General features: G+C 40.9%; 1 protein-coding gene across 1 annotated transcript in view; it reads left to right on the plus strand.

Moving 5' to 3' along the window:
- Nucleotides 1–14,513, plus strand: part of LOC144792178 (tenascin-X-like) — a 567,777-nt gene that overhangs the window by 229,551 nt on the left and 323,713 nt on the right. The window contains exons 8-9 of the mRNA XM_078667078.1: nt 2,812–3,066; nt 12,753–13,007. Of these exons, the coding sequence (XP_078523204.1) occupies nt 2,812–3,066; nt 12,753–13,007 (510 nt within the window). The remainder of the gene's footprint in view (nt 1–2,811; nt 3,067–12,752; nt 13,008–14,513) is intronic.

The raw sequence follows: 14,513 nt of genomic DNA on the forward strand, positions 1-14,513 counted from the left end.
AAGTACAGCATTTGACTTTATTATCTCCTCTATGGTCCCCACCTTCTCCCCAATTCTCTTGACTCTTTCAACTAGCGGTAAGATCAGGAATTTTACTAAAAGTTCAATTTGTCCCAATAAATCTGAGGGTAGGGTTTGTGCGGGCATTTTCTGTCCTAAATAATCCTTCATATTTCTTGGGGCACAGCTTGTAACCTTCGGAGGACTTGTATGCAGTTTTGCTGATTTCGCTAATCTCCCCCTATGCTTAACTCCCCCACGCTTCCTTTTAGAGAGTGGGCCCCTTCCAAGTACAATAGATTGCAAATTATCTGTAACTATTGAAATAGGTGGAGAGCCTAGAAAGCTGTCATCCGATATTCTTTGCATGCAGGGCTCAATACTTAGATTACCCATAGTTGAATGGGAATTTTCGGCCCTAATAGGTACGCAATCCAGCTCTACCGGGGTACCAGTAATATTGTTTGGGTCGTTTACATCCCCTGATATTGGTGGGGTACAGGATGAATCACTTAGCCCAAGGAAGAGCGTTCATTACATATAGTTTCCAAGGATAAGCGACGCTCAGACCTCACAATTTCGCATTCTATGGCTGTTGTTGCCCGCATTAAAAAATGGTCCAAAGTCCCCTTCAGTGATCCTCCTTGTGAAATAATCGTTTTAGGGACCCCTTTAGCAGCCATCTTATTTACAATATGAATACGCTTGGCAGATTAGCAATAGGCACAGAGTGACACCACCAGGAAAATGAAAAAGGCCTTTAGCCAAGTCTATAAAATACAGTTCTATGTCCATATATCGGGAACTTACTTTCTTATTTCTTAGTCCGAGGCCAGGAGAGGTGGCCCAGCCCAGCCTCCTCCGGCCAACGACTGCCACAGACAGCCCGCCCTTTGCCCGGGCTTTGCCCGGCGCGCGTCCCACGTGATGCTGATAGGGGCGTGACGAGGACCCAGGTGCGGCAGGTCTCACGCCACAAAGCCCCCTGGTCCTCGCAGTCTCGCAATCAGTCCCGCAATCAGTTCTCAGTCTCAAATCGGCATGAAATCGGCTTTGGCAGGTGAGCAGTTTCTCGGCAATGTCAGATGAAGGAAGTTTCCCAATGCGCACAGGTCAGCCTCTACGAGCGGCTCCCGCGGAGCGGGGGCCGCGAGTAACTTATCAACGAACTGGGAAGTGTGGGCTGGAAGAGGACCCAGGTGAGGCAGGTCTCACGCTGCAAAGCCCCCTGGTCCTCGCAGTCCCGTAATCAGTCCCGCAATCAGTTCTCAGCCCCAAATCGGCAGGAAATCGGCTTTGGCAGGTGAGCAGTTTCTCGGTAATGTCAGATGAAGGAAGTTTCCCAATGCGCACAGGTCAGCGTCTACGAGTTTCTAAACTTCATTAAGATCACTCACTCTCAGGGTAGTTGCTGTCAGGCTAATGGAAGTAGCTTCTAAAAACCTCAGGCTGGGAAAAGGTAATATTCTAAAAGATACATTTCAGAAACATTTATTAAAAATCTAACTTTACCATTGAATTGAGTTATTAATATATATTGAAAATAGTGGTTGAACATAGTCTCTAGATTCTTCCAAACCTTTGCTAACATAATTATTTTAATCTGCACCTCATAGGACAGTCAGAACATTTCACACAGAAGCTAGCTTTCAGGGGCTTTTCAGTGTAGGAACATGGTCATATAACATTTCTACATGTCCTATTTTTAAATACCATGCGCCCTACCTTATAAGCTGCAAGGTTTTGATAGGTGTGACTCATTAATATTAAATAGGAACTTTTTCTCCTACCAAAAGGATTATTTTGACAGTTCGGGCCACAGATTTAAATTGGATTTTGGCAGGCCTGAAGCCAAGTTTTCAATTTCACACTGCTGGATTGCAGAAAAAGTGTTGCAATCCACAGCTGACATTTAAGTTGCCATGCTGTGAGTAAACATTCTACTCCTCATTCTATGGCCTTCAAATAGAGTTAGATAGGTGAATCAGGGACTAGCCACATGTTTACATTTTCTAGGAGTCAGAGCACATAAACTGGGCACTGTTACGCAATTCCCTAATGTGTAAAGTCTCCAAACATGCAATAAAATAAGCAAAAAAGAAACCAAAATGGAATCCATTTTATTTGAACTAGTTTTACTTTATTCCCTCATTTCACTTGGGTTGTATGAATTATCTGAATATAGTCTGACATCTTTGATAGTGTATATCTGCACTGTTTTTTTGGGCGCTGTTTGCAGAGCATTGGACTTCACAATGCGCTATATTGATTTGAGGGGTTTAAAATGCTCTGAATGTCAAGTGCTTAAACAATATCTTATTATACACAGGACAATTAGTGTTGCTTTTCTGTATCCAGACCACATCTTTTCCTTCCCCTGAGAAGAATTTGCAGTGCATAACAGCTTTTAGTTCATGGGTAGCTATTATATGGAATGCATTCTAAGATGATTGACATGGAAAATAAACATTAATCAAAATTGTTCTTTTTTTAATATATTTACAGGGTTGAAATTAGAGGGATATCTTTATGATCCTTAATGGCCACATTATGATGACCTTTACCAGTTTTATTTGTACTTCCCTTTTTGATCAGTTGTTATCTTTGGCAAAGACCATCTCTTATGGCAAGATATCTGCAGAGGTTGATGCTGTCAATAAAGGATGCTATTGACTATTAGAATCATCCTAAGCAGGCAGCAGTCAGTCTCGAGTATTCCTATTGTGGCATTTTTATTAGGAGATCAAACTTTAGATAATTGCTTAAGAAATGTATGCAATAGTGACTCACATTGTTTTATTTTTCTTTCAGAACCCAATGTCACCAATGATCTGAACGTCACCAATGTTTCCCTCGATTCAGTTTCTCTCAGTTGGCTACCACCGACTGGCAACAGAAGCTTCTATTTGATACAAGTGTTAGGTAACCCAGCCTCAAATGTGACAACATTCTATGAAAATGTGTCTATCACAAATTTAATACCTGGGAATTACTACACGTTCTTAGTCTCAGCTGTGTCTGGAAATGGTCTTCAGGGAAAGAACAGTATGATATCAGTAAACACAGGTGAGCATTTTTCACATGAAATTGAAACAATTTTTAAAGTTTGCCATTTCAGGTGCAATATCAATGTTCAGAAGCTTTATATAACATTTTTTAAAATTATAAAATAATAATGCGCAACCGATAAACGTGCTAGAACCATTGTAAAAACTTATGGTGTAACAAAAGTTTTCTCCTGTTCATATTCCAACTGCCTTTTCATTTCTAGTGGCAAAATTAATGCAAAGGAAAGTATGGGTAAAAGAAAGTGAATTACTAATTGGGGTGAATGTTAGTTCATGACAATTAATAAGGTCACTAATCTGTTAGTGGCAACGTTAGTGAAACTCTGTAAAGCATTTAGAAGTACCAAAAAAAAGTAAACATTTAAAATCATAACAAAATAAATATTAAAATCAAATTTATAAAATTAGAAGAATATGTAATAAACTAAATGACGTAAAAAAAGGATTTTCCCTTTAGGTAATTTTTATAGCGTGAGATTCAGACATATTCCATCTATAGATGGAATGTGTCTGATTATCACGCTATAAAAATAACCTAAAGGGAAAATCCTTTTTTTACTTCATAGTAACTGGGTGCTCCATTCCCTTTTGGTTCAAAGAGAGCCCCTCTCCCTGGTTTGGGACAAACTAAATGACACCAAAACAACAAAAATCCAAATAAGGAACCGGAAACAAGAAATGTAAAAGATTTAAGATGAAAGTACAGTAGTAAATTAAAGAGACATCCCAGTCAACAATTTTTACCTTATGAGTTTGTCTCTGAAATGGAAGTATGGCAAGAAAATCTCAGAGCACAAAGTTTGTTTTGCACAGCCAGAAACATTTTTGCAAACCACCTTGCTGCATGGCCCTATATCACAGGGAAAGAACAAAAATGTACCATATGTATGCAAAACGGCACATATCTGACCTTTCCCCTTGCACTGGCCCCGTTTTGGCAACCTAGCGCCAATGCAGGCACCCTTGCACCATGGTCCAAGGGTGCCTGTGTTGTAGGCAGGAATTTTTCTTTGAAGGAAGGAGCACCTTCCTGCACAAAAACAAGGCGTTATCCTCTTTCTATGTGTGCTGCAGTACGCAGCACACATGAGAAGAGGAAAAAACTAGGGCAAATAAAGATATTTCTCCTCATTACACATCTCCTGGGAAGGAGAATCTTTTTGGTGCATTCTCAGGTTTATAAGGTTTTGTAAATATAGGAATGCATCAAAAAGCACAAAAGTTGTGTGGAAACACTCATACGACACCCATGGAATACCTACCCAGGGCAGAGTAATGCTTTGGGCTGCGTTGTGTTACTCCATATTTTTTGAGCCACTCAAAGCCAAGCAAAGCGCATTGTGTGGATTCAGAAATATGACTTCAAGTTTGTGTTGCTCCTGCACCAGATTGCGCGGTCAAAGTGTGACACAAAGTGTGTCATATATATGGCCTTTTTTTGAAGCACAGCATTCTCCATCAGGGCAAGGCTGCAGGCTGAATCCAGGAATGTCAAATTAATATCAGCAAGGATTGCCGCAAGGGAGTGTTGAACATATTTTCATGCATCAAAAAGCTCTGAGTGAGTCTAACTTGTAATCTTTGTCTCCTAAGATCGCAACTTGATTGGATTTTCTTGGGTAGTTAGTTCTGACCATCTGGAGGTCTGGAAGTCCAGCTATAAATAGCCAAGGATCCGAGGACCTTTTAAGGGTCAGAATGTATTCCAACAGACTCCTCCATTAGGTTCAGTTGCTACTGGGCCAGTCAGAACTTCAGAAAAATGACTCTTATATATTGTAGTGTCCCTGTAGCCACTCAGACGTTCAACCAACTGACCCATGGAGTCCACTTCTCTGTCTTAGGTGCAAGTGTGAGAAGGGACAGCCCATCAGATCTCCTCACAGATCTCAAACCGTAGGTGCAGTCCTTTTTCTGTTCTTACAGATGCCCAGAAAGTGTTCTATGGCGCTGTGGGTGAGGTGCCATCCTTGAGGATTTTGCTAATTAGCAGATGGTGGTAACTACTCAATACTCCATAACCAATGGGGTAAAGGTTCCAAACAAACAGGTTCTTCCAGGGCAAAGATGTTACCTTCTGACTTAGTCTCTGAAATGAAATGTGAAATCCTCTGAATAGTTGCAGACTATATCTGAGGAAATCCATTCAAAGACAGATAGACACTGAACAAAATACAAGAACATATAACAAATTTGGAAGGATAAACTCAGAGTGGAAAAAGTTCTAATTTCTCACCCAGAGAGGTCCGCTAATTGGGCAATTCTTTTTGCACCTTCACCCAGTCAAGATTTTCCAATTCTGACTTAGCCTCTTTTTTGGAGCTCAGTAACCTCTAACAGGGCCAAGCTGCAGGGTGAATCTGGGATGGTTGCACTGAAATCAGAAAATATTGCTGTAAGGGTTTACAGAATATGTGTTTCAATCATCAAAAAGCTCTGAGCTGGACCAAAATGAAATCTTTGAATATTTGCCTGTTAAGGCCACACTTAAGTTGGATTGAATTGGGTGGTGGGTTCTGGTCCACCGTAGGTCCTGGAAGTTCATAGTTTTTCCAAGACCCAACTTTTCAGACAATATTGGAAAAGTCCAGCTGCACAAACTCAAGGATCACAGGACCTTAGGGACACCATTGCAGGATCAAAACATACTACAGTAGAGCCCACCAGCAGATCCAGATAAGGTTCAGCTGCAACTGAGCAGGGGGGTACTTTAAAAAAATGTCCTGGTAAATATTGTTGTGGTCCCTGCAGCCACATAAGAGTTTAGCCAATTGAGCCATGGATCCTTTGTCCTGGGTACAAATGTGATCACGCACAGCCCTTCAAGTCTACTGACAGGTCTCAAACAGAAGGTGCAGTCCTTCTTCTGTTCTTCCAGAGGTCCAGAAAGTGTTCTATATTGATATACCAGCTTTGGGGGCTTCACTAGCTAGAGGGTGGGGGCAACTTCTCAATACTTCGTAGTCAATGCAATACTTCCTAATCAATGGGGTAAATGAACCTGGAACCAACCCTTCCCACTTTTGGAGCGCAGCCTGTTTGCCTAACTGCAAGATATCCACATTGTGCTTCTCTTATGTAAATCCAACATGACACAGGACTTCTGCCCCTGAAGGTGACCCTTGGGAAAGGCAGGGGTGTGTTTAGGGAAATGGCAGTCCATTCCTCCCCAGCTACATAAAACATATCCTAGGAACATCTTCCTCTCTTACTGGTCTGGTGTCCAACTCGATACCTCTGGCCTAGAGAAAAAAGGCTTCCCTATCCTCTGGTCTCTTCTTACAATAACCTATGAATTAACAGACTTCACCTTTGTCCTTTTCAAGTTAATGACAATTCAGGAACCTTGCCAGCTGCCCTTCGTGACCTGATAGTGGTTTATGTCAATTAATCAATCATGGAATTATAAGCGCGCTACTCACCCGTGAGGGTCTCAAGGTGCTGGGGGGGGGGCAAGTCTGATGCCTGTCCACAGCTAGTTCCAGGTCCTGGCTGCAATGTAAGAGAACAATCTTTCCCCTGCTCTGCCGATGCGTGGGGTTTCAGCTAGAGGGACTTTGGCAGATCGGAGGTTTCTTTTGGGTACGTGGAAGTTTATTCTGACATTGAGGTATTTGTGTCTGTTGTTATGTAGGCACTTGTAGGCGTTGGTGAGGATCTTGAAGGTGACTCTCTTCTCCACGGCCTGCCAATGGGGTCTCCGCATGTGTTGGCTGATGTCTTCGTGCCGGGATGCCGAGGACGAGTCTGGCTGCGGTGTGATGTATTGTTTGGAGTTTTCAGAGTAGTGATTTGTTGATGCCGGTGTAGAGAGTTTTTCCGTAGACCAGTCTGCTGTGCCCTAAATCCAGTATATCCTATCACTAAAGTATACAGAACCTGCGGGATAAAAAGCTTGAATTAATCTCAGTCTATCGGTAATTACTCAAGGCTGTATATCACTCCAATGTTATTTTGCACAACATGTAAATCGCTAGTAGGAAATCTTTATTTAGGAAATGCAAAATGAAATGTACAAAATAGAGATTTCCTAATAGAGATACCTACTCTACAAGGAATCGCTACTAGAATATCTGTATTTAGGAAATGCAAAATGGAATGTACAAAGATAGAGATATCCTAATACGGATTCCTACTTTGTAGGAATAGCTATTAGGAAATCACTATTTAAGAAATGCTGAACCGGGAAACATCCATAACAACGCGGGCATTACCCCACACTGCTATTACAACGCTGCTATTACAACGCAAGTCGTTACAACGACTTTGCGCTGGAGGGCGCTGTAGGATAGGGAATAGTTTAATTTTCTATCCAACACCTTCCCTACTGTCAACGTGGGCTGGAGTTGGAAGAGAAAATTAAACTATTCCACTATCCAGCGCCCCCCCACCGCAAGTCGTTGTAACGACTTGCGTTGTAAAAACTGCGTTGTAATGGCATGCGGGGTAAAAACCCGCGTTGTAATGCCGTACAACCGCTAAACCAATCATTCCTGTGGGACTAAAGGCCCTTAGGTACAAATGGTTTAGCCTAAGGGCCCCACTTTACGCAGCATAAAATGAAGTGGTGTGCATGTAGATCCCTAGAGACAAATGTGTGCCTTACAGTGTTTTACAAATTGCACCTGGTTACAATTGGCTTGGAGTCCAGGGTAATAGCATTTCCTAAATGCCCATTTTGCATTTAGGAAATGCTTTGTAGATGTGCTTAGAAAATCTCAAATAGGAAATCCCTATATGCAATTTAGTATTTAGGGAATTGCATTATGTGATTTTTACTGGGTACAAACCACATTTTACAATTTCCCATCTGACTTTGTGCGTGTGGAAAGGCAATTTAGCATTTCTTAACGGACCAAACATGCGATTCAGTCTGTTTAAGAATGCAATATCCTTTCGGACATCTGGCCCTAAGCGTGCAAACAATCATGTTTGTGAAGCATCATGAGGATTTAGGTCATTTTGATAAAGAAGTGTTGAGTGTCTGTGTAACAGAGAACTTCTTGTTAACAACACTTGCAAGATGTGTTCTACAGTTGAAGGCATTTATGGTGATTGAATCCTTCAATGGAAAAAGGTACCACTGAAGGCCAACAATCGTTAGCAAAGGAAGAATGGCTATTTGAACATTTGGTAGGCATAGGTATTCCACATCTGTGTAGTCCATTCACACTGCCAGTCTACAGAAACATGCTAGAGGTCTACCTATGCCCAAAGATGGGTATCAGTCACATGTTGCTGCCTGTTTACCCCAAAGTTAACTATTCATAAGACTTGCAGTGCCCCAGTAAAATCTTTCCGGCTCCTGAAAATATTAATGTAAATGTGTTGTACTTGTATAGCGCACAGCTACCCCGGACCGGGGTCTCCCGGCGCTTGTACTCATACCGCTAAGGAACCCTTCCTGGCTTTTTCCTGTGAAATGTCCACTCCTGGGCACCCCCAAAGTGAAGCCAGGCATCCCAGCGCTGTTGGGGCCGTTGTAGAGATTAAGCAAGCTATTGCCCAGAGTTACAGAGTGGGACCCATGATTAGAATAGGCACTGAGGCGAGAATATCAGCCCAATAACCGCCGAGACGGGAATCGAACCCTGGTCCCGGGCCAGATCTCTGCATCAAGGTCTGCCGCTCTAACCATTGAGCCACACTTCTAAGATGGTGTTGCTGTCCATACATTTAAAACTTATATTATGCATCACAGGTCACCAGGGCAGTTCATTCTTTGGTCCACCTATATGCATGGCATCATTATGATTTCTACGCCACATCATTTTTAAGTGTTGAAATATTCCTACATCTTGACTTACATAATCTTATCTGTATGAACAGACAGCTACGTTTTTCTCTCTTCTCCTTTCCTCAAATTGTTGCTCCTAATTTCATCATCGGGCGGAGCCCCGACAGCAAGGCCACCTGTCCGTGCAGCAGCGTGGTCTCCTCTTCTTCCTTCCCATGCTTCACCATGGACTCTGGGCTGAAAATCAAGAACCACTCTTTGGAGAAGACATTGTTACCGCTTGTATCACATGTAGGGAGTGGATAAAGGGCAGTAAAACCAGGGCAAGGGATGTGCAGCAACTGGAGTTGGTTATGTAGGGATCTCCAAACTCCAGGCAGGAGAGAGGTTGAAGGGACTCCAACCTTCAAAAGTCCTAAGGTCCCTCTGACTCAAGAGCCAGTAAGAGGCTGTCGAGGTCTCTGATGTAGCAGGTAAGAAACAGTATTGCAGTACGGAAGTACAAGAGAAGGTTAATTACAAGGTCAAAGTTAATTGTGAGGTCTGTGGTTGGGCGTATGGATCCTTGGGATTTCACCACCGTAAACCAGACCAGGGGGAAACCCCTACAGCTTTCAGTCTTTCCATGTCTGTTTGTTGCTTATTAGCTCCTTTCAGAGTTTCCTGGAGTGGTTTTGGTGCAGCCATCCATCTTGTGCTATGTCACAGTGGAGGGGTCCTAAGTGAATCCCAGTGTGCTTTATAATTAATACAGTGCTTCAAACTGAGGATGAACATCAGTAGATATCGCCTCCAGCATTTGCAGAACGAATGTCTTTTCAATGTTTGCATCCAAGCATTACTTCACACTTCTACTCTGTGAGCTGATCAGCACTCTTTGCTCAAGCGGTGGCCTAATGGCAACGTAACAATGGCCAGACTCTTCACCTTACTCTAGCACCAATCAAAGTATTCAATGTAGCACTATCTTCACATACAAATAATGGTGTTTCTTTCTACAGTATTGCATTCTCAAATAGCATCTTATCTCACATGTCCTATGTATATTCTAAAATGCAGCATGAAAAACTGATCTTTACTTGAAACCTCTGGTGGTCACCTCTCGTCCCCCTTCCATCCTTTGCATGCCTCTTCTACTTGAAATAATCTTGCTCTCAGTCACATTTATGTTTGCCTTAATTTGTAATAATGCATTTCAGCAAAGTGCAAACAACTCATTTTAAAGATCAAGACCTCTCATTTTTCGGAAAATGGAAACCAAATACTACCTAATCTCATCTAGCTAATCGATTATTCCCACCAAACACAGGGACTCGCTATTCCCTCAAACACAGGGACTCGCTCATCCCTCTTCTCTTCTATAGTGAGCCATCCTCCTCAATTGCGGCAGTCTCAGAGCCGCGCCTTAGCTATTCAGCTCCAGCCTTGAGTCCTGGTTGGACTGCGGCTAGCCACAGTAATTTCACGTCAAGAGAGTTAAGCTTTGAACATCATTGGTAATGCATATGGTTATATTTTGTGTGCATGAACTGTCTAAAGTGTCACTGTTTATTTTGCATCTCTCACTTTTTTAGATACCTGAGCAGTGGCTCTGATTTGTTACTCTGTTGTTGTGGCCACCATTCAGAACTAGTGTCTCAGGGGCCGATTCACAGAACTAACTTAAGACAGACTTAAGTTAGGATTTTGTCTTAAGTCTGTCTTAAGTCTGTCTTAAGACAAACTTAAGACAAAATCCTAACTTCTGTGAATACCAAAAGTAGTAAGTTTAGGATTTTGTCTTAAGTTAGTTCTGTGAATCGGGCCCATGATGTCTTTTCCCTTATTGATTGCGCACCAAGGTTTCTAAACTACATGTCTTCATTGAGTACCTTGGTTGGAATAGGTGGATAATTTTGGTTGCGGGCTGTACTCCTGAAGAAGATTATATTCCTATGCTTTAATTCTGACAATGTTTTCGTGCTGTGAGGATATATTTTCAGGAGCCAGTTAAATACTAACAAATATTCAACAATAAGGTGTAAAGTTAGATTTTTCTGGACAGCACACATAGGAATTCATACAAAGCCTTCCCTGCTGCAACATTTGTGTACAGGCACAATCTTCAAAATGTTTATATTCCCTCTATTTAAATTGAGGTACTATTAATAGTGACATTTTTACCAGCAAAAGGTTTTTGCATAATCTATGTTTTATTACTGAAGATTCTTTTTAAACCTTTAGTACCTTACGAAGGGTATCTTTACAATGTGTTTATCAGCAGAATGAGTATCACTTTTTATATGCTGAATTCCGGAATGTGGATTCAAATTGCACCTTTTGTATACCTTTAAACATTTCAATCTTCAAATGCGTAAGCATTTAGGTTTAGTTAGTCCACATCAGTCCTCAAATACCTTTTAAGTAGAAAGTTACCCAACATATGGATGCGAGTGTGCCCACATATCTGTTTAAACATTAACTTTTCAACTGACAACATGTTCATCTGCTGTTGTAGATACTTAAAACAACTGTTTACTTTTACTTTTAGAATTTCTGGTCCTGATTTTCAAAAAGAAAATTGTTGCAAACTTTTATTAAAATGTCAGTAAAAACACAAAATTATAATACTTAAAATTTCAACTTACCAAATAATTAAGGGTGGGCTGAGCTGGCGTAGTGCCTCTATGCGTAGCTCCACGGAGTGTGAAAAAAACTCCATGGAGCTCCGCTCCCTCCCCCCTCCCAAACCATCCCAAATTCTTTAAAAATTATAAAAGAAGGCACTTACCTGTGTGTCTGCCGCCTCCACTGCCTGGCTGCTCTCCTTCCTGCTTCTCGCCTCCTTCTTCATTGAAAAAAACACTACGTTGTTACAGCTGGAAATAACGTAAAAGTAACGCAAAGCAGCGCATAGTGGCTCTTGTGAGCTCGGGGGATTGTGTATATATTGTGCCTTAAGGAATGTAGTAATAATTTTTTCCTCTTGTGTAGGCAATATTGTTTTGAAGACATAACCCCCGGTCTCTTGGCCTAGGCAGGACAATTAACAACTTCTAGTTAAGAAACTAACGTCCGCATGGTGCCTTATGTAAAAACTAAGACTGGTGTAGTACTTTCAATGTTAATGTTATTTCACACGATTGTCTAAGTTTCACTTGTCATTATTGTCTTTGAATTCATTCGTTTTCAAGCGGAATATAACATTGAGTATAATGTGTTTTTGTAAATGTGATGTTCTGTAAATGGAAGATTTATTTTCTAAGACATTAAATAATATTTATTTGCTTCGCCAATCTAAATAATTTAAAATAAGCGAAATAATGCAATAAGAACCCTAGAATTGATGGTCTAGGGTAGTCTCTTTACAGTGTGCAAACTAGTCCTTCTGGACACACTCTTTTCTCTTGCTTTGCATTAATTAACACCATGGGGGCATAACAATAGTGGAGCATGGGCGTTCCCATGCAACCACCCAAGCTTTTTCTCGCGAAACCCAATTGACTAAATAAAGTAGATAGGGTTTAATGTGAGAAAACTGCGCCCTTTTTAAAATAGGTGCAAGGAAGGAGAAATGCTTTCATTCCTCCTTTTTCAGACTTTGCATGTGTGCTGCACTCTACAGCACACATACAAAGGGCAAAAAGGCTTCATGTAAGTCTAAGCAAAGCATTTCAAAAAGAACCTATTTAAATGACAAAAATGTGTCTTTTTATTGTTTACCTTCTTTTATATTGTGTACCAATAAGATTTTGAGGAATTGTAACAAATTATAGAAACACAGTAACCAATTACAAGTACAAATACTCATTGAGGAATTCCTACCTAGAGCAATGTTTCAGCTGAAGTGATGAGCACTCTGTAACCCTTTCATATTTTCCCTGGTATGTCTGCTAGAAAACAAAATGCAATGCAATTTTTGATGTAACTCCTTTCATAGTAATTCACATTCTGTTTGTTTATTTCAGAAAACCATCAAATTGTGAATCTTAGCGTGGTAGAGGTTTCCATTGATTCAATTTCACTGAGCTGGGAACCAGGGACTAACAGAATAAGCTCCTATTTGGTGAAAATGTCAGGAAATCCTTCCTCAAATGTGACCACGCTTGTTGAATTTGTGACCATCAGAAACTTGATACCTGGGAATTACTACACTTTCATTATCTCACCTGTGTTTGGAAATGGTGATTTGGGAATTGAGTATGTAATATCCGAATATACAGGTGAGTATTTTCCATATAAAATTGAAATCATATGCAATTACAGATTTAATATCAATCTTGTAAAGCTTTATAAACTGGATAATGTTAGTAACTCACAAAATAGGAATAGAGAGATATATATTCTAAATTCAACAAACAGAGACAACACCATTGACTTGACTAAAAATTCCATGATGAGCCTACCTTTAATGTAACTGCCTTAAAGAGAGTTCGGACTCTTAGATTTAATCTAATTATGTTATTTATTTTGAACATATTTTATAACAGAAAGTTTGAAGAGAATAAAAATTAATTGGATTCTGAACCAATTGCCCAGTTTAGGTTAGAATGTAATCAAAAAGCTGCATTGAGAAATGCAGTCTGGAATTTGCTTCTTTGTAACTTCAGTTGATGTGCATATTTCGGGCATTTCAAATATTCACAAACAGTTCCCAGAAAGCTCTGGGGGATCTATGCCAATTCGATATTCATATGACTGCTCAATTGCATAATAGTTCAGGTAAAAACAGTTTCTACGTTTGGAAAAGTATCTTGGGTTGCATCGCTGTCCACTGTTACTTTTCACACACCGCCACCTCAGTTTCGACCGAGCCATGCACAACTCATTGTTAATGCTGCTCAAATGGGAAAAATCCAGCCTGATCTGCCAAGTCAGGTCCTCCCTGAACCAGAACATGAGCAACCACCACTTTCACCCTGATTGGAGCTCACCATTTGGGTGCAGCTTAGTTCCAATTGCACAGTGAGTACTGGGCCTATGTCTTCCTATTTTATGTTTGCTTTTATGGCCTTTGGATGAATACAGTTTATTTTGACTTGAGCTTAGAGCAGTAACAACATCTGGGGACTTCTGTTGCACTTAAGGCATCACCTTGAAGTATACAACAAAGTGGTGGATGGAATGATTGAATTAATCTTAGTCACTGATAATTATTCTGTCTGTATCACAGGCCATTGTTATTTTGCACACCATGCCAACTCAGTTAGGACCCAGTCATATGGAAATCAGTCTTGTCCATGCTCCAATAGGAACAGACCATCCTGAACTGCCAGATCCTCCCTTAACGGGGACACAAGCAACAGAAAAGTGGTTTCACCCATATTGCAGCTCTTCGTTTGGGTGAAGCTTCATTCCAATGAGCGATCTGCATTGCCATGGTGTGCAAAATATTGGCGGACTGGGTTGCGGTTGGGGTAATTACCAGTGACTGAGACTAATTTAAACATTCTATCCATCATTTCAGGCTGACAACCTAAGTGCTATGGGCATGCCCAGACGTGGGTCTAATGTCCACTCTGCAGCTAGAGCCAAGCTGCATACAATTGATGATCCTCAATCAGGGCAAAACTTGTCTTGGTTTATTTTTGTTCAATTTCAAAGGGTTCTTGTCTGGCATTTGAGGTTGCAGTATCCCTATTGGAGTTAGGACAAGACTGATTTGCCTTAGGGCTATATCCAAAGTGAGGTGGCATGGTGTGAAAAATGACGATGGACTGTAATGCTGC

This window comes from Lissotriton helveticus, chromosome 11 (assembly GCF_964261635.1).
Source record: "Lissotriton helveticus chromosome 11, aLisHel1.1, whole genome shotgun sequence".
In the NCBI taxonomy this organism is placed as follows: Eukaryota; Metazoa; Chordata; class Amphibia; order Caudata; family Salamandridae; genus Lissotriton; species Lissotriton helveticus.